This window comes from Oncorhynchus nerka, linkage group LG24 (assembly GCF_034236695.1).
Source record: "Oncorhynchus nerka isolate Pitt River linkage group LG24, Oner_Uvic_2.0, whole genome shotgun sequence".
Taxonomy (NCBI): domain Eukaryota; kingdom Metazoa; phylum Chordata; class Actinopteri; order Salmoniformes; family Salmonidae; genus Oncorhynchus; species Oncorhynchus nerka.
This window is the reverse complement of record NC_088419.1, coordinates 99,575,162-99,601,088: the sequence shown is the minus strand read 5'-3', so window position 1 is coordinate 99,601,088 and position 25,927 is coordinate 99,575,162. Positions and strand designations below refer to the sequence as shown.

The 25,927-nt window shown below is 49.5% G+C and overlaps 1 protein-coding gene across 1 annotated transcript in view; it reads left to right on the top strand.

Moving 5' to 3' along the window:
• The window catches only part of LOC115126995 (mitochondrial import receptor subunit TOM70-like), a 38,335-nt gene extending 12,957 nt beyond the window's left edge, over positions 1-25,378 (top strand). The window contains 13 exon segments of the mRNA XM_065009394.1: positions 2,969-3,142; positions 3,626-3,752; positions 5,381-5,490; positions 10,550-10,698; positions 11,485-11,538; positions 11,765-11,799; positions 11,802-11,922; positions 18,879-19,017; positions 20,353-20,460; positions 21,698-21,814; positions 21,966-22,063; positions 23,192-23,314; positions 24,505-25,378. Coding sequence (XP_064865466.1) covers positions 2,969-3,142; positions 3,626-3,752; positions 5,381-5,490; positions 10,550-10,698; positions 11,485-11,538; positions 11,765-11,799; positions 11,802-11,922; positions 18,879-19,017; positions 20,353-20,460; positions 21,698-21,814; positions 21,966-22,063; positions 23,192-23,314; positions 24,505-24,658 — 1,509 coding nt within the window. The 3' untranslated portion in view covers positions 24,659-25,378.
• Positions 25,379-25,927: the final 549 nt, after the last annotated feature.

Below are 25,927 nucleotides of genomic sequence, written 5' to 3'. Positions count from 1 at the left end.
CACAGCTTCTCCCTGTGTCCCTCAGTCTTCCCGCTCTTTCACTCAAACCCAGCCCTTTTCCTTTGTGTAACAAGCTGTCATATCTGTTCCACCCACAAGGGACGTTTTCCTTTATGACGTAATTTGTAATCAAGTTATGATTCATTCTGTGTATGTGTAAATCTGTGTGATTAGTTAGGTATTTAGTAAATAAATAATTAAACCCAATTTTGTATTGCTGATTCAAATTGTTAGCCAGAGTTCGTGCAGATAACCAAGAATTTACAACTTTCAGATGAAACTGAATTAAGATGACGATTGATATTGACTGCTATTGATGTAAAACATTACTAGGTCTTTAAGAGTTTATTCGGAAGATAACAGCTCTATAAATATTATTTTGTGGTGCCCCGACTCTCTAGTTCATTACATTTACATGATTAGCTCAATCAGGTGATATTAATTACGGATAAATTATTTTATAGAATAGCATGTCATATCACTTAATCCGGCATAGCCAAAGACACAACATAATTGGAGCCCCCTGATAGGAATCTAAAATAGAATGACGCTTTCATTTTGATTCAGCCTGAATGGCATATTACATAATATACCACGTTTATCGTACACATTTTTTGGAGTGGTAGACGAGCATTATTGTGTGTGTGTGCTGAGGATTCCTTGCCTCCGTGTTGTTCTCTGATGTAGTCAGTGGGTAATGTAAGCGAATACATTTCTGTATGAGGGCCGAATAAGATAATTATAGAAATCTGAGAAATAGAGCGTTTGGCCAAACGCGTTTCAGACGCGGTTAGGCTCGGTAATTATTAATTTCTCGAGTGAGGACAAAGAGCCAGCCGATCGGGTGATGTAAGCTTGACCAGCGATATATATCTCGGTCTCTCTCGCGAGTAGACCAAGGCGCATTTCGTTGTTGCCGCGTTTTTCCGGTTAAAACATTGTCAAAAAACGACGAAAAGGGTTTGAACATAATACGTTATAAGTAAAACCTTTCCGTTGCCAAGGGAATCCTATGTGCTGCTTTTTCAGGCACAAAGGAGGGTTTAGCTTGCATGCTAAAGCTAACAAGGGAAAATGCCATTTGGTTTTCTTGTGCTACGTTGAAACTCCTCCGCCTTGCGGAACGGAAGTTCCGCCCCAGGTAGTTCAGCGTGTGAAATCATTGACCGCTGACTGGTGCCTACTATATTCGTTCATGAAGAGTTATTCAGGTCACACTCAAGTCATTACTTATGATATCCAGACGGATATCAATGTCTTATCCAATTGAACTAATAACTGTAAACCTGGCAATTTACATTCTGAAATAGATATTTTAAATAATATCCAAATTGATGAGTTTTCTAAACAAGACATTTCCAAACTAACCTAGATGAAGCAACTTCTCAGGTTAATTCAAGTTTCATTCCCAAATAGCCTATACAGGTCTGATTTATCATTAAATTGATCAATCAGTAAAATGTGTTTTTTGCAAAACCATTCAGTAATCCAGTACTGACAGAAGCACCGCCCCCTTAGGGAGAAGTGCACCACAGTGTTGAATGTTCCCAACATTTGATCTACTGTTTACACTTATGATATCCAATCAATGGAGATTGTATGCATTATCGTCTCATTCAATTTTTAATAAGTTAAATTGTTGAACATAACTGAATGTTCTTCCAATCAAATGAGACACTTTTAAACTTCTCATATTAACCTAGATGAAGAAACTTCTCAGGTTAATTAAAGTTTAATACCCAGATAGCCTACCCAGGTAGGATTAATCATTGGCATTGATTCATTAATTAAATTTGCTTTTGCAAATTCATTCACGTCCAACTTCCACATTACTGGTACAGTACTGATAGTTCGTCAACATCTATAAATAGATTAAACGTGTCTTTGCAGCTTCCAATGAATTCCAAACCCAAACTTTGAAAGAAAATAGGAAAATTTTTCCTCTAAATGTTTCTAATAATGTGCAAGCTATCAAAGGTGGTCACCACTCCTCTGCTAAATAGTGAACCTCCACCCATAAAAGGATTGATCTCTGACCTCAGCAGTGATACCAACCCTAATTATGCCATTAGCGAAAAAACAACCGAAATTGCGAACGTTCTCCAAAATCAACCATCAGACACAGGCTTTGTGACGGTTCTCCCCACTTTTGCACTGATGTATCGCCATAAAAATGTGGCATCGGCTACTTCTCTACAATTCTCACCACAGTTGATCACTACCCAACTGACAGTTCCATTCCCCCCAAGATAAAGGAAACCTGGAGGGGTACTCCCTGTCCTATCTCACCAGAGTTATAGCTGGGTTGGTTCAAACATAGGTTAAGGACCCTCTTTGTTTTCGTTAGGCACACAAATGCATTCCTCTCTTCCCCCACTCCAACCTAGTTGGAGCTGTGTTTATTATTTTCAATTACTCCTTGTTCACCCTTGACCCAGGGTGCCACTAACTCTGTCTCCCTCCCTTCCATCCTGTAGAGTCCTCTGGACCGGGCCCAGGGTGCTACTAACTCTCCCTTCCATCCTGTAGAGTCCTCTGGACCGGGCCCAGGGTGCTACTAACTCTCCCTTCCATCCTGTAGAGTCCTCTGGACCGGGCCCAGGGTGCCACTAACTCTCCCTTCCATCATGTAGAGTCCTCTGGACCGGGCCCAGGGTGCCACTAACTCTCCCTTCCATCATGTAGAGTCCTCTGGACCGGGCCCAGGGTGCCACTAACTCTCCCTTCCATCCTGCAGAGTCCTCTGGACCGGGCCCAGGGTGCTACTAACTCTGTCTCCCTCCCTTCCATCATGTAGAGTCCTCTGGACCGGGCCCAGGGTGCCACTAACTCTCCCTTCCATCCTGCAGAGTCCTCTGGACCGGGCCCAGGGTGCTACTAACTCTGTCTCCCTCCCTTCCATCCTGTAGAGTCCTCTGGACCGGGCCCAGGATGCTACTAACTCTGTCTCCTCCCTTCCATCCTGTAGAGTCCTCTGGACCGGGCCCAGGGTGCTAAGAACAAGGGTAACAAGTACTTCAAAGCTGGGAAGTATGAGCAGGCCATCCAGTGTTACACAGAGGCCATCGGTCTGTGTCCTAGAGACAACCAGACAGACCTGTCCACCTTCTACCAGAACAGAGCTGCTGCCTACGAACAGCAGGTTAGTGACAACTATCACCATGGAAACCATTATGTTGCTCTGTATGTTTTCATGTGGGTTTATAGCAGTGGAGGCTGGTGAGGGGAGGACAGCTCATAATACTAGCTGGAATGGAATGCTGTTTCATTAATTCCATACCAGCCATTACAATGAGCCCATCTTCTGGACAACTAGTGTGTCCTCGTGTTAACATTAACAACATTGGTTGTCACCTCTAGGCGAAGTGGACAGAGGTGGTGCAGGACTACCCAGGGTTTGGATTTCATGTTGTGCTGTACCCAGGGTTTGGGTTTCATGTTGTGCTGTACCCAGGGTTTGGATTTCATGTTGTGCTGTACCCAGGGTTTGGATTTCATGTTGTGCTGTACCCAGGGTTTGGGTTTCATGTTGTGCTGTACCCAGGGTTTGGGTTTCATGTGGTGCTGTACCCAGGGTTTGGGTTTCATGTGGTGCTGTATCCAGGGTTTGGGTTTCTGTTTGCAGATGATGTGGACAGAGGTGGTGCAGGACTGTACCCAGGCTGTAGAGATGAACCCACGCTACATCAAGGCCCTGTTCAGGAGGGCCAAGGCCCTGGAGAGACTGGACAACAAGAAGGAGTGCCTGGAAGGTGCACACACACACACACACACACACACACACTGGACAACAAGAACTACATGGTAGACATACAGACACAGACAGACAGACACACACACACACACACACACACACACACACTAGACAACAAGAAGGAGTGCCTGGAAGGTGCACACACACACATACACACACTAGACAACAAGAACTACATGGTAGACACACACACACACACACACACTGGACAACAAGAACTACATTGAATGTAGACTCTCACACACACACTGGAACAAGGAGGAAGGCCTGGAGGATAGGTATATCCTATTCAGTTCCTGTAGATGACAAGGAACCCCCATATTCCCCCCAGTTCTTGTAGATAACAAGGAACCCCCATATATCCCCCTCCTGTTCCTGTAGATAACAAGGGAACCCCCATATATCCCCCCTCCTGTTCCTGTAGATGACAAGGGAACCCCCAAATATCCCCCTCCTGTTCCTGTAGATGACAAGGGAACCCCCATATATCCCCCTCCTGTTCCTGTAGATGACAAGGGAACCCCATATATCCCCCCTCCTGTTCCTGTAGATGACAAGGGAACCCCCATATATCCCCCCCTGTTCCTGTAGATGACAAGGGAACCCCATATACCCCCCTCCTGTTCCTGTAGATGACAAGGGAACCCCATATATCCCCTCCTGTTCCCCCCTCCTGTTCCTGTAGATGACAAGGGAACCCCCATATATCCCCCTCCTGTTCCTGTAGATGACAAGGGAACCCCATATATCCCCCCCTCCTGTTCCTGTAGATGACAAGGGAACCCCCATATATCCCCCTCCTGTTCCTGTAGATAACAAGGGAACCCCATATATCCCCCTCCTGTTCCTGTAGATGACAAGGGAACCCCCATATATCCCCCTCCTGTTCCTGTAGATGACAAGGGAACCCCCATATATCCCCCCTCCTGTTCCTGTAGATAACAAGGGAACCCCCAAATACCCCCCTCCTGTTCCTGTAGATGACAAGGGAACCCCCATATACCCCCCCTCCTGTTCCTGTAGATAACAAGAGAACCCCCATATACCCCCCTCCTGTTCTTGTAGATGACAAGGAACCCCCATATATCCCCCTCCTGTTCCTGTAGATGACAAGGGAACCCCATATATCCCCCTCCTGTTCCTGTAGATGACAAGGGAACCCCCATATATCCCCCCTCCTGTTCCTGTAGATAACAAGGAACCCCCATATATCCCCCTCCTGTTCCTGTAGATAACAAGGGAACCCCCATATATCCCCCTCCTGTTCCTGTAGATGACAAGGGAACCCCATCCACCCCCCTCCCCCCCCCTCCTGTTCCTGTAGATGACAAGGGAACCCCATATATTCCCCCCCTCCTGTTGCTGTAGATGACAAGGGAACCCCATATATCCCCCCCTCCTCCTGTTCCTGTAGATAACAAGGGAACCCCCAAATACCCCCTCCTGTTCCTGTAGATAACAAGGAACCCCCATATATCCCCCTCCTGTTCCTGTAGATAACAAGGGAACCCCCATATATCCCCCTCCTGTTCCTGTAGATAACAAGGGAACCCCCATATATCCCCCCCCTCCTGTTCCTGTAGATAACAAGAGAACCCCCATATATCCCCCCTCCTGTTCCTGTAGATGTGACGGCGGTGTGTATCCTGGAGGCCTTCCAGAACCAGCAGAGTATGCTGCTAGCAGACAAAGTCCTCAAACTGCTGGGGAAGGAGAAGGCCAAAGACAAATACAAGGTGAGAGGATGTCCCAGCTCTCCTGCTGCTCCTTACTGAACTTGGATGCTGTTTGATTACAACTAAACTCAGCAAAAAAAAAAAAGAAGTGTCATCTCTCTGTCAACTGCGTTTATTTTCAGCAAACTTAACATGTGTAAATATTTGTATGAACATATGATTCAACAACTGAGACATAAACTGAACAAGTTCCACAGACATGTGACTAACAGAAATTGAATAATGTGTCCCTGAACAAAGGGGGGGGGGTGTCAAAATCAAAAGTAACAGTCAGTATCTGGTGTGGCCACCAGCTGCATTAAATACTGCAATGCATCTCCTCCTGCACCATATTTGCCAGTTCCTTCTGTGAGATGTTACCCCACTCTTCCACCAAGGTACCTGCAAGTTCCTGGACATTTCTGCGGGGAACGACCCTAGCCCTCAACCTCCGATCCAACAGGTCCCAGACATGCTAAATGGGATTGAGATCCGGGCTCAATGCTAGCCATGGCAGAACACTGACATTCCTGTCTTGCAGGAAATCACGCTCAGAACGAGCAGTATGGCTGGTGGCATTGTCATGCTGGAGGGTCATGTCAGGATGAGCCTGCAGGAAGGGTACCGCATGAGGGAGGAGGATGTCTTCCCTGTAACGCACAGCGTTGAGATTGCCTGCAATGACAACAAGCTCAGTCTGATGATGCTGTGACACACCGCCCCAGACCATGACGGACCCTCCACCTCCAAATCGATCGCACTCCAGAGTACAGGCCTCGGTGTAACGCTCATTCCCTCGATGATAAATGCAAATCTGACCATCACCCCTGGTGAGACAACCACGACTCGTCAGTGAAGAGCACTTTTTGCCAGTCCTGTCTGGTCCAGCAACGGTGGGTTTGTGCCCATAGGCGACGTTGTTGCCGGTGATGTCTGGTGAGAACCTGCCTTACAACAGGCCTACAAGCCCTCAGTCCAGCCTCTCTCAGCCTATTGCGGAGAGTCTGAGCATTGATGGAGGGATTGTGTGTTCCTGGTGTAACTCGGGCAGTTGTTGTTGCCATCCTGTACCTGTCCCGCTGGTGTGATGTTCGGATGTACCGATCCTGTGCAGGTGTTGTTACACGTGGTCTGCCACTGTGAGGACGATCAGCTGTCCGTCCTGTCTCCCTGTAGCGCTGTCTTAGGCGTCTCACAGTACGGACATTGGCCACATCTGCAGTCCTCATGCCTCCTTGCAGCATGCCTAAGGCACGTTCGCGCAGATGAGCAGAGACCCTGGGCATCTTTCTTTTGGTGTTTTTCAGAGTCAATAGAAAGGCCTCTTTAGTGTCCTACGTTTTCATAACTGTGACCTTAATTGCCTACCGTCTGTAAACTGTTAGTGTCTTAACGACCGTTCCACAGGTGCATGTTCATTAATTGTTTATGGTTCATTAATTGTTTATGGTTCATTGAACAAGCATGGGAAACAGTGATTAAACCCTTTACAATGAAGGTCTGTGAAGTTATTTGGATTTTTACAAATTAAGGGTCCTGGAAAAGGGACGTTTCTTTTTTTTGGAGTTTAATTGAATTTTGGTGCATTATCACTGTCGGGCTTAGTGGTAATGCACCAATACCAAACACTAAGCCTGACAGTGGTAATGCACAGATGAATCACAGGTTCAACTGTACTAAATAGACCTACTCCCTACCGGTCACTTAGTAGCCTAGACCTACTCCCTACCGGTCACTTAGTAGCCCAGGCCTACTCCCTACCGGTCACTTAGTAGCCCAGACCTACTCCCTACCGGTCACTTAGTAGCCCAGGCCTACTCCCTACCGGTCACTTAGTAGCCCAGGCCTACTCCCTACCGGTCACTTAGTAGCCCAGGCCTCCCTACCGGTCACTTAGTAGCCCAGGCCTACTCCCTACCGGTCACTTAGTAGCCCAGGCCTACTCCCTACCGGTCACTTAGTAGCCCAGACCTACTCCCTACCGGTCACTTAGTAGCCTAGACCTACTCCCTACCGGTCACTTAGTAGCCCAGACCTACTCCCTACCGGTCACTTAGTAGCCCAGACTCCCTACCGGTCTTAGTAGCCCAGACCCTACCTACTAGCCCCTACCGGTCACTTAGTAGCCCAGACCTACTCCCTACCGGTCACTTAGTAGCCCAGACCTACTCCCTACCGGTCACTTAGTAGCCCAGACCTACTCCCTACCGGTCACTTAGTAGCCTAGACCTACTCCCTACCGGTCACTTAGTAGCCTAGACCTACTCCCTACCGGTCACTTAGTAGCCTAGACCTACTCCCTACCGGTCACTTAGTAGCCTAGACCTACTCCCTACCGGTCACTTAGTAGCCTAGACCTACTCCCTACCGGTCACTAGTAGTAGCCTAGACCCAGACCTCCCTACCGGTCACTTAGTAGCCTAGACCTACTCCCTACCGGTCACTTAGTAGCCTAGACCTACTCCCTACCGGTCACTTAGTAGCCTAGACCTACTCCCTACCGGTCCTTAGTAGTAGACCACTTAGTAGCCCAGACCTACTCCCTACCGGTCACTTAGTAGTCCTTAGTAGACCTACTCCCTACCGGTCACTTAGTAGCCCAGGACCTACTCCCTACCGGTCACTTAGTAGCCTAGACCTACTCCCTACCAGGGTCACTTAGTAGCCTAGACCTACTCCCTACCGGTCACTTAGTAGCCCAGGCCTACTCCCTACCGGTCACTTAGTAGCCCAGACCTACTCCCTACCGGTCACTTAGTAGCCCAGGCCTACTCCCTACCGGTCACTTAGTAGCCTAGACCTACTCCCTACCGGTCACTTAGTAGCCTAGACCTACTCCCTACCGGTCACTTAGTAGCCCAGACCTACTCCCTACCACAAGCCTCTGACTTTTTTGGATTTTGGTTCACTGAATCTCTGTCTGTATAGGCCATTTGGTTAATTGGTTTCTGTCTGGGCAAATAAGTGTAGGTGGAATAGCTAATCTAGTACTGATCAGAAACATTTAGGATGATAGAATGTTGCCCAAATCAAGTGTAGGGCTATTATTTTGCTAGATCCTGTAAAGGCAACTCCAAAAGCCCACGGAGGTTGTGAAATATGAACGAGACATGCTTCTGAAAATAGGATTAATATTTTCTATTTGTATCATGATGAAGGTAAGACCCTAGTGGGGATAGGAAAGAGGTGAAACGTGGATAAGAAACATTTAGTGGGGGTAGGAAAGGTGTTGCCGGATAAAATCAGAGTGGGTAGGGTAGGAAAGAGATGGAAGGCGGAAAGAGGTGAACGAAGCAGAGTGGGGGGTAGGAAAGAGGTGAAACGTGGATAACGAAGCAGAGTGGGGGTATTTGGAAATGATGAACGTGGATAACGAAGCAGAGTGGGGGTAGGAAAGAGGTGGAACGCGGATAACGAAGCAGAGTGGGGGTAGGAAAGAGTGGAACGCGGATAACGAAGCAGAGTGGGGGTAGGAAAGAGGTGGAACGGGATAACGAAGCAGAGTGGGGGTAGGAAAGGATGGAACGGGATAACGAAGCAGAGTGGGGGTAGGAAAGAGGTGGAACGGATAACGAAGCAGAGTGGGGGTAGGAAAGAGATGGAACGGGATAACGAAGCAGAGTGGGGGTAGGAAAGAGGTGGAACGCGGATAACGAAGCAGAGTGGGGGTAGGAAAGAGGTGGAACGCGGATAACGAAGCAGAGTGGGGGTAGGAAAGAGGTGGAACGTGGATAACGAAGCAGAGTGGGGGTAGGAAAGAGGTGGAACGTGGATAACGAAGCAGAGTGGGGGTAGGAAAGAGATGGAACGGGATAACGCAGAGTGGGGGTAGGAAAGAGATGGAAGTGATAACGAAGCAGAGTGGGGGTAGGAAAGAGATGGAACGTGGATAACACCGCGCAGAGTGGGGGTAGGAAAGAGGTGGAACGGATAACAAAGCATGGGGTAACGTGGATAACGAAGCATGGGGGTAACGAAGTGGGGGTAGGGATAACATGGGGTAGGAAAGAGGTAACGTGGATAACGAAGCATGGGGGTAACGTGGAAATGCAGAGTGGGGGGGTAACGAAGCATGGGGGTAACGTGGATAACGAAGCACGGGGGGGGGTAACGAAGCATGGGGGTAAGGTGTGGATAACGAAGCATGGGGGTAACGTGGATAACGAAGCATGGGGTAACGTGGATAACGAAGCATGGGGGTAACGTGGATAACGAAGCATGGGGTAACGTGGATAACGAAGCATGGGGGTAACGTGGATAACGAAGCATGGGGGTAACGTGGATAACGAAGCATGGGGTAACGTGGATAACGAAGCATGGGGGTAATGGATAAGCATGGGGGTAACGTGATAAAGGATGGGGGTAACGATAAGCATGGGGGTAACGTGGATAACGAAGCATGGGGGTAACGAAGCATGGGGGTAACGTGGATAACGAAGCATGGGGGTAACGTGGGATAAGCATGGGGGTAACGTGGATAACGAAGCATGGGGGTAACGAAGCATGGGGTAACGTGGCATGGGCTTGGGCTTGGGCTCTGTTTCTAAATATCACTTTTTTATATGACACAAGTTGTGTGGAAAGAATATTTCATGTATTTTATTCTGTTATGTTCCATTATATTCTTACTATACAATATATGCATGTTGACTGTGATCGGGTTGGTGTGTCCTGTCTGTTTCATGAACAAGGTAACTAACTATTGATTTCATTTGGATGGCGTAGCGATGTCTGCACAGACCCGTAACATCGGCCCAATTCAACAAAAAATATTCTGTTCTGGTCTTTTGAAAATACATCTAAAAAAAAAATATCATTCTTGCCTAAATGAATTAATAATGGATTCATTTTTGATGGTGTATTTTCTCAATGGATTTATTAAAATAAGACAGCCAACCACATCCACTACTACTACTCATCCCCGGCATGCGCACCGGATGGCAAAAAGGTGGGCCTGTTCGTAAGGGGGTCATATAAACAATGGCCTCGATATATATTTATATATATTTTTTAAGCAAAATACCGTAAATACTTTGAAAGCAGTACAAGTCTCTCCTTCTATTTCCATCTCTCTCTCCAGAACCGTGACCCCCTGATGCCTTCTCCTCAGTTCATCAAGTCCTACTTCAGCTCCTTCACCGATGACATTATCTCCCAGCCGCTCCAGAAGGGCGAGAAGAAGGACGAGGACAAGGACAACGAAGGCGAGGCCGCAGAGGTCACAGAAAGGTCAGAAGTCACTGTGTGATGTCACTTTCCGTATGTTGGCTCTGGATGAAAAGGCCTGCCTAACTACTAGTCCCTCCCCTCAGGCCTTTTTGCCCAATGGGTTTTGAGAAGGTGAGGATTGATAGGAATTGAGGAAAGATACATTTTGAAAGATCCTAATATGTCAACCCTGTCCTTAACCTCTAACCTCTGTCCTGTCCATAGTTCTGGTTACCTGAAGTCCAACCAGTACATTAACCCTGTCCTAACCTCTGTCCTGTCCATAGTTGTGGTTACCTGAAGGCCAAGCAGTACATTAACCCTGTCCTTAACCTCTAACCTCTATCCTGTCCATAGTTCTGGTTACCTGAAGGCCAAGCAGTACATTAACCCTGTCCTAACCTCTGTCCTGTCCATAGTTCTGGTTACCTGAAGGCCAAGCAGTACATTAACCCTGTCCTAACCTCTGTCCTGTCCATAGTTCTGGTTACCTGAAGGCCAAGCAGTACATTAACCCTGTCCTTAACCTCTAACCTCTATCCTGTCCATAGTTCTGGTTACCTGAAGGCCAAGCAGTACATTAACCCTGTCCTAACCTCTGTCCTGTCCATAGTTCTGGTTACCTGAAGGCCAACCAGTACATTAACCCCGTCCTAACCTCTAACCTGTCCATAGTTCTGGTTACCTGAAGGCCAAGCAGTACATTAACCCTGTCCTTAACCTCTGACCTCTGTCCTGTCCATAGTTCTGGTTACCTGAAGGCCAAGCAGTACATTAACCCTGTCCTAACCTCTGTCCTGTCCATAGTTCTGGTTACCTGAAGGCCAAGCAGTACATTAACCCCGTCCTAACCTCTAACCTGTCCTGTCCATAGTTCTGGTTACCTGAAGGCCAAGCAGTACATTAACCCCGTCCTAACCTCTAACCTGTCCTGTCCATAGTTCTGGTTACCTGAAGGCCAAGCAGTACATTAACCCCGTCCTAACCTCTAACCTGTCCTGTCCATAGTTCTGGTTACCTGAAGGCCAAGCAGTACATTAATGGAGGAGGTCCAGAAGTTCTGGTTATGATAAGATCATCAGATAAGATCATCAGTGTGCACTAAGGAGGTGGAGTCTGGGGGCGGTACACTGCTGAGGCCTTGTTGCTACGGGCAACCTTCTACCTCCTGATTGGCAACGCCACCGGCGCCCAGCCCGACCTGGACCGGGTCATCAACATGGAGGACGCCAACATCAAGGTAGGGTTTTTCAGGTTTTACTGACTCACAGTTCATAGAAGGAAATCAGTCAAATGAAATACATTCATTAGGTCTACGTTTGTTACGAACGAAAAGCCCAATCCGTACGAACGGAGAGCCCAATCCGTAGGAACGGAGAGCCCAATCAGTAGGAACGGAGAGCCCAATCAGTAGGAACGGAGAGCCCAATCCGTAGGAACGGAGAGCCCAATCCGTAGGAACGGAGAGCCCAATCAGTAGGAACGGAGAGCCCAATCTAGTGAGGAACGGAGAGCCCAATCAGTAGGAACGGAGAGCCCAATCAGTAGGAACGGAGAGCCCAATCAGTAGGAACGTAGAGCCCAATCAGGAGAGCCCAATCAGTAGGAACGGAGAGCCCAATCAGTAGGAACGGAGAGCCCAATCAGTAGGAACGGAGAGCCCAATCAGTAGGAACGGAGAGCCCAATCAGTAGGAACGGAGAGCCCAATCAGTAGGAACGGAGAGCCCAATCCGTAGGAACGGAGAGCCCAATCAGTAGGAACGGAGAGCCCAATCCGTAGGAACGGAGAGCCCAATCCGTAGGAACGGAGAGCCCAATCAGTACTTTTGATGTGAGTGACAGAGACAGGGTTTCAGTCAGAGCATTGGCCCAGTTTTTGTTTTGTCGCCCGTTCTGGGCTCACTGTTGCAGCTCGCTTTTCAGGCCCTTACCCCATAGTTAAAAAGGAATTGGTGATCTGGATGACATTACCGCCACACCGGAAGAAAACGGCTGTGTCATGTCAGCATGTTGAAACCGTACTTCACCCGCTACGATGGGGTGGCGAAGTCGGTGGAAACTGGCAGTGACGTTCTGCCTGTGGCCACTACTGTCACCGTTGACTATAGTCTTCCTCGAGATCACGAGGAAGGTCCAATACACCCTGTGTTTGTCCTGTCTCTGTCCTGGTACTGCAGCTGAGGGCCAATGCTCTGACTGAAACCCTGTCAGAGCCCTGGTACTGCAGCTGAGGGCCAATGCTCTGACTGAAACCCTGTGTTTGTCCTGTCTCTGTCCTGGTACTGCAGCTGAGGGCCAATGCTCTGACTGAAACCCTGTGTTTGTCCTGTCTCTGTCCTGGTACTGCAGCTGAGGGCCAATGCTCTGACTGAAACCCTGTGTTTGTCCTGTCTCTGTCTTGGTACTGCAGCTGAGGGCCAATGCTCTGACTGAAACCCTGTGTTTGTCCTGTCTCTGTCCTGGTACTGCAGCTGAGGGCCAATGCTCTGACTGAAACCCTGTCTCTGTCCTGTCTCTGTCCTGTCACTGCAGCTGAGGGCCAATGCTCTGACTGAAACCCTGTCTCTGTCCTGTCTCTGTCCTGGTACTGCAGCTGAGGGCCAATGCTCTGACTGAAACCCTGTCTCTGTCCTGGTACTGCAGCTGAGGGCCAATGCTCTGACTGAAACCCTGTGTTTGTCCTGTCTCTGTCCTGGTACTGCAGCTGAGGGCCAATGCTCTGACTGAAACCCTGTGTTTGTCCTGTCTCTGTCTTGGTACTGCAGCTGAGGGCCAATGCTCTGACTGAAACCCTGTGTTTGTCCTGTCTCTGTCCTGGTACTGCAGCTGAGGGCCAATGCTCTGACTGAAACCCTGTGTTTGTCCTGTCTCTGTCCTGGTACTGCAGCTGAGGGCCAATGCTCTGACTGAAACCCTGTCTCTGTCCTGTCTCTGTCCTGGTACTGCAGCTGAGGGCCAATGCTCTGACTGAAACCCTGTCTCTGTCCTGGTACTGCAGCTGAGGGCCAATGCTCTGACTGAAACCCTGTGTTTGTCCTGTCTCTGTCCTGGTACTGCAGCTGAGGGCCAATGCTCTGACTGAAACCCTGTGTTTGTCCTGTCTCTGTCCTGGTACTGCAGCTGAGGGCCAATGCTCTGACTGAAACCCTGTGTTTGTCCTGTCTCTGTCCTGGTACTGCAGCTGAGGGCCAATGCTCTGACTGAAACCCTGTCTCTGTCCTGTCTCTGTCCTGGTACTGCAGCTGAGGGCCAATGCTCTGACTGAAACCCTGTCTCTGTCCTGTCTCTGTCCTGGTACTGCAGCTGAGGGCCAATGCTCTGACTGAAACCCTGTGTTTGTCCTGTCTCTGTCCTGGTACTGCAGCTGAGGGCCAATGCTCTGACTGAAACCCTGTGTTTGTCCTGTCTCTGTCCTGGTACTGCAGCTGAGGGCCAATGCTCTGACTGAAACCCTGTGTTTGTCCTGTCTCTGTCCTGCAGTAGGGCCAATGCAGCTGAAACCCTGTGTTTGTCCTGTCTCTGTCCTGGTACTGCAGCTGAGGGCCAATGCTCCCTGAAACCCTGTGTTTGTCCTGTCTCTGTCCTGGTACTGCAGCTGAGGGCCAATGCTCTGACTGAAACCCTGTGTTTGTCCTGTCTCTGTCCTGGTACTGCAGCTGAGGGCCAATGCTCTGACTGAAACCCTGTGTTTGTCCTGTCTCTGTCCTGGTACTGCAGCTGAGGGCCAATGCTCTGAAACCCTGAAACCCTGTCTCTGTCCTGGTACTGCAGCTGAGGGCCAATGCTCTGACTGAAACCCTGTCTCTGTCTCTGTCCTGGTACTGCAGCTGAGGGCCAATGCTCTGTCCTGAAACCCTGAGGTGTGCTGTCCTGAAACCCTGTCTCTGTCCTGGTACTGCAGCTGAGGGCCAATGCTCTGACTGAAACCCTGTGTTTGTCCTGTCTCTGTCCTGGTACTGCAGCTGAGGGCCAATGCTCTGACTGAAACCCTGTGTTTGTCCTGTCTCTGTCCTGGTACTGCAGCTGAGGGCCAATGCTCTGACTGAAACCCTGTCTCTGTCCTGGAAACCCTGTGCTCTGACTGAAACCCTGTCTCTGTCCTGGTACTGCAGCTGAGGGCCAATGCTCTGACTGAAACCCTGTCTCTGTCCTGGTACTGCAGCTGAGGGCCAATGCTCTGACTGAAACCCTGTCTCTGTCCTGTCTCTGTCCTGGTACTGCAGCTGAGGGCCAATGCTCTGACTGAAACCCTGTCTCTGTCCTGGTACTGCAGCTGAGGGCCAATGCTCTGACTGAAACCCTGTGTTTGTCCTGTATCTGTCCTGGTACTGCAGCTGAGGGCCAATGCTCTGACTGAAACCCTGTCTCTGTCCTGGTACTGCAGCTGAGGGCCAATGCTCTGACTGAAACCCTGTGTTTGTCCTGTCTCTGTCCTGGTACTGCAGCTGAGGGCCAATGCTCTGACTGAAACCCTGTGTTTGTCCTGTCTCTGTCCTGGTACTGCAGCTGAGGGCCAATGCTCTGACTGAAACCCTGTCTCTGTCCTGGTACTGCAGCTGAGGGCCAATGCTCTGACTGAAACCCTGTCTCTGTCCTGGTACTGCAGCTGAGGGCCAATGCTCTGACTGAAACCCTGTCTCTGTCCTGTCTCTGTCCTGGTACTGCAGCTGAGGGCCAATGCTCTGACTGAAACCCTGTCTCTGTCCTGGTACTGCAGCTGAGGGCCAATGCTCTGACTGAAACCCTGTGTTTGTCCTGTCTCTGTCCTGGTACTGCAGCTGAGGGCCAATGTCCTCTGACTGAAACCCTGTGTTTGTCCTGTCTCTGTCCTGGTACTGCAGCTGAGGGCCAATGCTCTGACTGAAACCCTGTGTTTGTCCTGTCTCTGTCCTGGTACTGCAGCTGAGGGCCAATGCTCTGACTGAAACCCTGTCTCCCTGTGTTTGTCCTGTCTCTGTCCTGGTACTGCAGCTGAGGGAGGGTCCAATGCTCTGACTGAAACCCTGTCCTGGTACTGCAGCTGAGGGCCAATGCTCTGACTGAAACCCTGTCTCTGTCCTGGTACTGCAGCTGAGGGCCAATGCTCTGACTGAAACCCTGTTCTGTCCTGTCTCTGTCCTGGTACTGCAGCTGAGGGCCAATGCTCTGACTGAAACCCTGTCTCTGTCCTGTCCTGGTACTGCAGCTGAGGGCCAATGCTCTGAGGGCCTGTGCTCTGTCCTGTACTGCAGCTGAGGGCCAATGCTCTGACTGAAACCCTGTGTTTGTCCTGTCTCTGTCCTGGTACTGCAGCTGAGGGCCAATGCTCTGACTGAAACCCTGTGTTTGTCCTGTCTCTGTCCTGGTACTGCAGCTGAGGGCCAATGCTCTGACTGAAACCCTGTCTCTGTCCTGTCTCTGTCCTGGTACTGCAGCTGAGGGCCAATGCTCTGACTGAAACCCTGTGTTTGTCCTGTCTCTGTCCTGAAACCCCCTCTCTCCTACTGCAGCTGAGGGGCTCTGACTGAAATGTCCTCTGAGCTGAAACCCTGTGTTTGTCCTGTCTCTGTCCTGGTACTGCAGCTGAGGGCCAATGCTCTGACTGAAACCCTGTGTTTGTCCTGTCTCTGTCCTGGTACTGGTACTGCAGCTGAGGGCCAATGCTCTGACTGAAACCCTGTGTTTGTCCTGTCTCTGTCCTGGTACTGCAGCTGAGGGCCAATGCTCTGACTGAAACCCTGCGTTTGTCCTGTCTCTGTCCTGGTACTGTAGCTGAGGGCCAATGCTCTGACTGAAACCCTGTGTTTGTCCTGTCTCTGTCCTGGTACTGCAGCTGAGGGCCAATGCTCTGACTGAAACCCTGTGTTTGTCCTGTCTCTGTCCTGGTACTGCAGCTGAGGGCCAATGCTCTGACTGAAACCCTGTCTCTGTCCTGGTACTGCAGCTGAGGGCCAATGCTCTGACTGAAACCCTGTGTCTGTCCTGTCTCTGTCCTGGTACTGCAGCTGAGGGCCAATGCTCTGACTGAAACCCTGTCTCTGTCCTGTCTCTGTCCTGGTACTGCAGCTGAGGGCCAATGCTCTGACTGAAACCCTGTCTCTGTCCTGGTACTGCAGCTGAGGGCCAATGCTCTGAAACTGAAACCCTGTCCTGGTCTGCAGTCCTGGTACTGCAGCTGAGGGCCAATGCTCTGACTGAAACCCTGTCTCTGTCCTGTCTCTGTCCTGGTACTGCAGCTGAGGGCCAATGCTCTGACTGAAACCCTGTCTCTGTCCTGTCTCTGTCCTGGTACTGCCGCTGAGGGCCAATGCTCTGACTGAAACCCTGTCTCTGTCCTGGTACTGCAGCTGAGGGCCAATGCTCTGACTGAAACCCTGTCTCTGTCCTGTCTCTGTCCTGGTACTGCAGCTGAGGGCCAATGCTCTGACTGAAACCCTGTCTCTGTCCTGGTACTGCAGCTGAGGGCCAATGCTCTGACTGAAACCCTGTGTTTGTCTCTGTCCTGTCTCTGTCCTGGTACTGCAGCTGAGGGCCAATGCTCTGACTGAAACCCTGTGTTTGTCCTGTCTCTGTCCTGGTACTGCAGCTGAGGGCCAATGCTCTGACTGAAACCCTGTCTCTGTCCTGTCTGCAGCTGTCCTGGTACTGCAGCTGAGGGCCAATGCTCTGAAACTGAAAGCCCTGCTCTCTGAAACCCTGTCCTGTCTCTGTCCTGGTACTGCAGCTGAGGGCCAATGCTCTGACTGAAACCCTGTGTTTGTCCTGTCTCTGTCCTGGTACTGCAGCTGAGGGCTGAAAATGCTCTGACTGAAACCCTGTGTTTGTCCTGTCTCTGTCCTGGTACTGCAGCTGAGGGCCAATGCTCTGACTGAAACCCTGTGTCTGTCCTGTCTCTGTCCTGGTACTGCTGAGGCCAAGCTGACTGGGCCAATGCTCTGACTGAAACCCTGTCTCTGTCCTGTCTCTGTCCTGGTACTGCAGCTGAGGGCCAATGCTCTGACTGAAACCCTGTCTCTGTCCTGGTACTGCAGCTGAGGGCCAATGCTCTGACTGAAACCCTGTCTCTGTCCTGGTACTGCAGCTGAGGGGCCAATGCTCTGACTGAAACCCTGTCTCTGTCCTGTCTCTGTCCTGGTACTGCAGCTGAGGGCCAATGCTCTGACTGAAACCCTGTCTGTCCTGTCCTGTCTCTGTCCTGGTACTGCAGCTGAGGGCCAATGCTCTGACTGAAACCCTGTCTCTGTCCTGGTACTGCAGCTGAGGGCCAATGCTCTGACTGAAACCCTGTCTCTGTCCTGTCTCTGTCCTGGTGAAACTGCAGCTGAGGGCCAATGCTCTGACTGAAACCCTGTCCTGTCTCTGTCCTGGTACTGCAGCTGAGGGCCAATGCTCTGACTGAAACCCTGTCTCTGTCCTGTCTCTGTCCTGGTACTGCAGCTGAGCTGAGGGCCAATGCTCTGACTGAAACCCTGTGTTTGTCCTGTCTCTGTCCTGGTACTGCAGCTGAGGGGCCAATGCTCTGACTGAAACCCTGTCTCTGTCCTGTCTCTGTCCTGGTACTGCAGCTGAGGGCCAATGCTCTGACTGAAACCCTGTCTCTGTCCTGTCTCTGTCCTGGTACTGAGGGCCAGCTGAGGGCCAATGCTCTGACTGAAACCCTGTGTTTGTCCTGTCTCTGTCCAATGCTCTGACTACTGCAGCTGACTGCAGCTGAGGGCCAATGCTCTGACTGAAACCCTGTGTTTGTCCTGTCTCTGTCCTGGTACTGCAGCTGAGGGCCAATGCTCTGACTGAAACCCTGTCTCTGTCCTGTCTCTGTCCTGGTACTGCAGCTGAGGGCCAATGCTCTGACTGAAACCCTGTCTCTGTCCTGTCTCTGTCCTGCTGAGGGCCAATCTGTCCTGGTACTGCAGCTGAGGGCCAATGCTCTGACTGAAACCCTGTCTCTGTCCTGTCTCTGTCCTGGTACTGCAGCTGAGGGCCAATGCTCTGACTGAAACCCTGTCCTGTCTCTGTCCTGGTACTGCAGCTGAGGGCCAATGCTCTGACTGAAACCCTGTGTTTGTCCTGTCTCTGTCCTGGTACTGCAGCTGAGGGCCAATGCTCTGACTGAAACCCTGTCTCTGTCCTGTCTCTGTCCTGGTACTGTCAGCTGAGGGCCAATGCTCTGACTGAAACCCTGTGTTTGTCCTGTCTCTGTCCTGGTACTGCAGCTGAGAGGGCCAATGCTCTGATCAAGCGTGGCAGTATGTACATGCAGCAGCAGCAGCCTATGATGTCAACACAGGACTTCAACATGGCCGCTGAGATGAGGGACACTGAAACCCGCAACGCAGACGTCTACCACCACCGGGGACAGGTAGGGCTGTCTCTATCACTACCCCTCACTATCCCTCACTGAAACCCGTGTCCTGTCTCTATCACTATCCCTCACTATCCCTCACTATCCCTCACTACCCATAGGGCTGTCTCTATCACTATCCCTCACTACCCATAGGGCTGTCTCTATCACTATCCCTCACTACGCATAGGGCTGTCTCTATCACTATCCCTCACTACCCATAGGGCTGTCTCTATCACTATCCCTCACTACCCATAGGGCTGTCTCTATCACTATCCCTCACTACCCATAGGGCTGTCTCTATCACTATCCCTCACTACCCATAGGGCTGTCTCTATCACTATCCCTCACTACCCATAGGGCTGTCTCTATCACTATCCCTCACTACCCATAGGGCTGTCTCTATCACTATCCCTCACTACCCATAGGGCTGTCTCTATCTCTATCCCTCACTACCCATAGGGCTGTCTCTATCACTATCCTCACTACCCATAGGGCTGTCTCTATCACTATCCCTCACTACCCGTAGGGCTGTCTCTATCACTATCCCTCACTACCCATAGGGCTGTCTATCACTATCCCTCACTACCCATAGGGCTGTCTCTATCTCCATCCCTCACTACCCGTAGGGCTGTCTCTATCACTATCCCTCACTACGCATAGGGCTGTCTCTATCACTATCCCTCACTACCCATAGGGCTGTCTCTATCACTATCCCTCACTACCCATAGGGCTGTCTCTATCACTATCCCTCACTACGCATAGGGCTGTCTCTATCACTATCCCTCACTACCCGTAGGGCTGTCTCTATCACTATCCCTCACTACGCATAGGGCTGTCTCTATCACTATCCCTCACTACCCATAGGGCTGTCTCTATCACTATCCCTCACTACCCGTAGGGCTGTCTCTATCACTATCCCTCACTACCCGTAGGGCTGTCTCTATCCCTTATGGCCCAAATGGCACCCTATTTAGTTCCCTACCCATAGGGCTCTGGTCAAAAGTAGTGCGCTACCCATAGGGCTCTGGTCAAAAGTAGTGCGCTACCCATAGGGCTCAGGTCAAAAGTAGTGCACTACCCATAGGACTCTGGTCAAAAGTAGTGCACTACCCATAGGGCTCTGGTCAAAAGTATGTCCCTACCCATAGGGCTCTGGTCAAAAGTAGTGTACTACCCATAGGGCTCTGGTCAAAAGTAGTGCACTACCCATAGGGCTCTGGTCAAAGGTAGTGCACTAAATGGAGAAAAGGGTTCCATTTGTGACTATATCGATGTTGCAATCATAAAGTTCCATTAAGTCACGTCAGGCTTGTTGCCATTGGTTGACCCAACGACGTGTTTCCCCTTCAGTTGAAGATCCTTCTGGACCAGGTGGAGGAGGCCGTCGGAGACTTTGATGAGTGCATCCTGCTCAGACCTGACTCTGCTCTGGCACAGGCTCAGAAATGTTTCGCCCTGGTGAGTGGACACCAGACCACCACTGTACAGTACACACTACACAGTGTTAGGCAGTATGGAGTATAGCTCTCTAGGGTTGGTGCAGTATGGAGTACAGCTCTCTAGGGTTGGTGCAGTATGGAGTATAGCTCTCTAGGGTTGGTGCAGTATGGAGTATAGCTCTCTAGGGTTGGTGCAGTATGGAGTATAGCTCTAAGGTTGGTGCAGTATGGAGTATAGCTCTCTAGGGTTGGTGCAGTATGGAGTACAGCTCTCTAGGGTTGGTGCAGTATGGAGTATAGCTCTCTAGGGTTGGTGCAGTATGGAGTATAGCTCTCTAGGGTTGGTGCAGTATGGAGTATAGCTCTCTAGGGTTGGTGCAGTATGGAGTATAGCTCTAGGGTTGGTGCAGTATGGAGTATAGCTCTAAGGTTGGTGCAGTATGGAGTATAGCTCTCTAGGGTTGGTGCAGTATGGAGTATAGCTCTAAGGTTGGTGCAGTATGGAGTATAGCTCTAAGGTTGGTGCCGTATGGAGTATAGCTCTCTAGGGTTGGTGCAGTATGGAGTATAGCTCTCTAGGGTTGGTGCAGTATGGAGTATAGCTCTCTAGGGTTGGTGCAGTATGGAGTATAGCTCTCTAGTGTTGGTGCAGTATGGAGTATAGCTCTCTAGTGTTGGTGCAGTATGGAGTATAGCTCTCTAGGGTTGGTGCAGTATGGAGTATAGCTCTCTAGGGTTGGTGCAGTATGGAGTATAGCTCTCTAGGGTTGGTGCAGTATGGAGTATAGCTCTCTAGTGTTGGTGCAGTATGGAGTATAGCTCTCTAGTGTTGGTGCAGTATGGAGTATAGCTCTCTAGGGTTGGTGCAGTATGGAGTATAGCTCTCTAAGGTTGGTGCAGTATGGAGTATAGCTCTCTAGGGTTGGTGCAGTATGGAGTATAGCTCTCTAGGGTTGGTGCAGTATGGAGTATAGCTCTCTAGTGTTGGTGCAGTATGGAGTATAGCTCTCTAGTGTTGGTGCAGTATGGAGTATAGCTCTCTAGTGTTGGTGCAGTATGGAGTATAGCTCTCTAGGGTTGGTGCAGTATGGAGTATAGCTCTCTAAGGTTGGTGCAGTATGGAGTATAGCTCTCTAGGGTTGGTGCAGTATGGAGTATAGCTCTCTAGGGTTGGTGCAGTATGGAGTATACTAAATGTGTGTTGATTCAAGTTTAACCAGCTAGTCTGTGAGTCTCTTGTGCTAATTTCCCTCCAGTACAGACAGGCGTACACTGGCAACAGCCAGTCCCAGGTGCAGACGGCCATGGACGGCTTTGAGGACGTCATCAGGAGGTTCCCTAAGTGTGCCGAGGGGTACGCTCTGTACGCTCAGGTAAACGTCTCGCACGCATACTGCAAGTCTCGCCTGTCTGGCACACTATCGTAACATCACGTCTCACTTGCATTGTGTCTGGTTGTCTCAAAACTAACTTGAGTATGTGAATCACCCTGAACCGTTTCTCCTGCGACGCTGTGTTGTTCAGGCGTTGACTGACCAGCAGCAGTTTGGCAAGGCAGATCAGATGTACAACAAGTGTATTGACCTGGAGCCTGACAACGCTACAACATATGTCCACAAGGGGTGAGTTAGTCTGACAACATACGTCCACAAGGGGTGAGTTAGTCTGACAACACTACAACATACATCCACAAGGGGTGAGTTAGTCTGACACTACAACATACATCCACAAGGGGTGACAACAGTTAGTCAAGGGGGTGACAACACTACAACATACATCCACAAGGGGTGAGTTAGTCTGACAACACTACAACATACATCCACAAGGGGTGACAACACTACAACATACATCCACAAGGGGTGAGTTAGTCTGACAACACTACAACATACGTCCACAAGGGGTGACAACACTACAACATACGTCCACAAGGGGTGAGTTAGTCTGACAACACTACAACATATGTCCACAAGGGGTGAGTTAGTCTGACACTACAACATACATCCACAGGGTGAGGGGTGACAACACTACAACAGACATCCACAAGGGGTGAGTTAGTCTGACAACACTACAACATACATCCACAAGGGGTGAGTTAGTCTGACAACACTACATCCACATGAGTTACGACAACCACAAGGGGTGAGTTAGTCTGACAACACTACAACATACAACATCCATCCACAGGGGTGAGTTAGTCTGACAACACTACAACATACATCCACAAGGGGTGAGTTAGTCTGACAACACTACAACATACATCCACAAGGGGTGAGTTAGTCTGACAACACTACAACATACATCCACAAGGGGTGAGTTAGTCTGACAACACTACAACATACATCCACAAGGGGTGAGTTAGTCTGACAACACTACAACATACATCCACAAGGGGTGAGTTAGTCTGACAACACTACAACACATCCACAAGGGGTGAGTTAGTCTGACAACACTACAACATACGTCCACAAGGGGTGAGTTAGTCTGACAACAAGGGGTGAGTTACAACACATCCACAAGGGGTGAGTTAGTCTGACAACACTACAACATACGTCCACAAGGGGTGAGTTAGTCTGACAACACTACACCAGACGTCCACAAGGGGTGACAACACTACAACATACATCCACAAGGGGTGAGTTAGTCTGACAACACTACAACATACATCCACAAGGGGTGAGTTAGTCTGACAACACTACACCAGACGTTCTGTGTGTGCCCAGCCAGTTGCCAATGCCTCTCGGTGTATTCAGGTTGTTGCAGCTCCAGTGGAAGCAGGACTTGGACCTCGGCCTGGACCTCATCAGCAAGGCCATCGAGATTGACAACAAATGTGACTTTGCCTACGAAACCATGGGAACTATCGAAGTTCAAAGGTTAGTTGAATACTTTTAAAATATTGGCCAGTAATAAACACTTAACACACTTTGGAGTTTGGTTTAAAAGGCATGAAATAACTGATGTTTAGGTTTATATGCTGATACACATTAAATGTGAAGTCAGACAATATACACTGGGTGGACAAAACATTACACTGACCAGGTGAAAGCTATGATCCCTTATTGATGTCTCTTGTTAAATTCACTTCAATCAGTGTAGATGAAGGGGAGGAGACATGTAGGTGAAGGGGAGGAGACATGTAGGTGAAGGGGAGGAGACATGTAGATGAAGGGGAGGAGACATGTAGATGAAGGGGAGGAGACATGTAGATGAAGGGGGAGACATGTAGATGAAGGGGAGGAGACACGTAGATGAAGGGGAGGAGACACGTGAAGATGAAGGGGAGGAGACACGTAGATGAAGGGGAGGAGACACGTAGATGAAGGGGAGGAGACACGTAGATGAAGGGGAGGAGACACGTAGATGAATGGGGAAGGAGACACGTAGATGAATGGGGAGGAGACACGAGATGAATGGGGAGGAGACACGTAGATGAATGGGGAGGAGACACGTAGATGAATGGGGAGGAGACACGTAGATGAATGGGGAGGAGACACGTAGATGAATGGGGAGGAGACACGTAGATGAATGGGGAGGAGACACGTAGATGAATGGGGAGGAGACACGTAGATGAATGGGGAGGAGACACGTAGATGAATGGGGAGGAGACACGAGATGAAGGGGAGGAAACGGGTTAAAGAAGGATTTTTAAGCCTTGAGACATGGATTGTGTATGTGTGTCATTCAGATGGTGAATGGGCAAAGCATAAGTGCCTTTGAATGGGGTATTTTAGTAGGTGCCAAGCGCACCGGTTTGTGTCAAGAACTGCAACGCTGCTGGGTTTTTCCACGCAAAACAGTTTCCTGTGTGTTGCAACAATGGTCCACCACCCAAAGGACATCCAAGCCAACTTGACACAACTGTGGGAAGCATTGGAGTCAACATGTTCCCAGCATCTCTGTGGAACGTTTTCACCTTGTAGAGTCCATGGCCCTGATGAATGGAGGCTGTTCTGAGGGCAGAGGCGGGTGCAAATCATTTAGAAAGGTGTTCTTAATGTTTTGTCCACAGTGTATAAAACACATAAAAAATAATAATTTATTAACATCCCTCTCTCCCTCCCAGGGGCAACCTGGACAAGGCAATAGACATGTTCAACAAGGCCATCAACCTGGCCAAGTCCGAGATGGAGATGGCCCACCTCTACTCACTGTGTGACGCAGCATACGCCCAGACTGAGGTAGCCAGGAAGTATGGGCTGAAGCCACCCACACTGTAACTACCCTGTCACATGACCCAAGACCCTCCCACTCTCCACTGCTGAACCTGATTGTATTATAACTGCAGATGTTTCAGTCATTTAGTTTTGTAGACATGCTGGATAAATAAAAAAAGAAACTTGATCTGTGACCAAATATCAGCGTTTCCCAAACTCTGTCCGGGGGGGGCAGGCAGAGTTTGGGAAACGCTGCACTACATGATCATATTTACATCACGTTGAATCAAGCTTTGTAACAAAGGAGAGGCTTTACTCTTCACAACCAAGGCCAGAACCCAAACATCTGGTAATTAATGGTCTTAACCCACACACCCCTCTTCCTCAAGGCCCTTAGTTTGACCCACACACCCCTCTGTTTCTTGGTACTTAGTTTAACCCAGATCACCAACCCTTCCTGTACCTCACTGTCTGGTCTGTTATCAGAAGCATGTGAATGGCCATGTGAAACCAGGTATCTACCCAGACATAATTCAACCTCCTAAAATCAAAAGGGAGATTCTTTCAAATAGACTTCTCATTCTCATTGACTAATCCATATTCGGAAGTATTTAAGATGATTAACGTTGTATGTTGCCTGCACACTGAGAACGGAATAGAGTTCCAATGGACTGTTCATTTGTTTGTTACTCTTCTCTTCCACGTTTCTGTCCAGACACTTCCATATCCTCAAGATGATGTAACATTATCGAATGGCAAATTAAATGAAGAATTCAAATGTTAGTCAAATGTGTGTGTTTATAATGATGGATGTCTGTGCTTGGTGTAATGCTGGAGTTGACGATGTGTGGGATAAGGGTCCTAAAGTAGTGTGTGGGAATAAGGGTCCTAAAGTAGTGTGTGGGAATAAGGGTCCTAAAGTAGTGTGGGATAAGGGTCCTAAAGTAGTGTGGGATAAGGGTCCTAAAGTAGTGTGGGATAAGGGTCCTAAAGTAGTGTGGGGATAAGGGTCCTAAAGTAGTGTGGGGATAAGGGTCCTAAAGTAGTGTGGGGATAAGGGTCCTAAAGTAGTGTGGGAATAAGGGTCCTAAAGTAGTGTGGGGATAAGGGTCCTAAAGTAGTGTGGGAATAAGGGTCCTAAAGTAGTGTGGGGAATAAAGGGTCTAAAGTAGTGTAGAATAAGGGTCCTAAAGTAGTGTGGGGATAAGGGTCCTAAAGTAGTGTGGAATAAGGGTCCTAAAAAGTAGTGTGGGGATAAGGGTCCTAAAGTAGTGTGGGGATAAGGGTCCTAAAGTAGTGTGGGAATAAGGGTCCTAAAGTAGTGTGGGAATA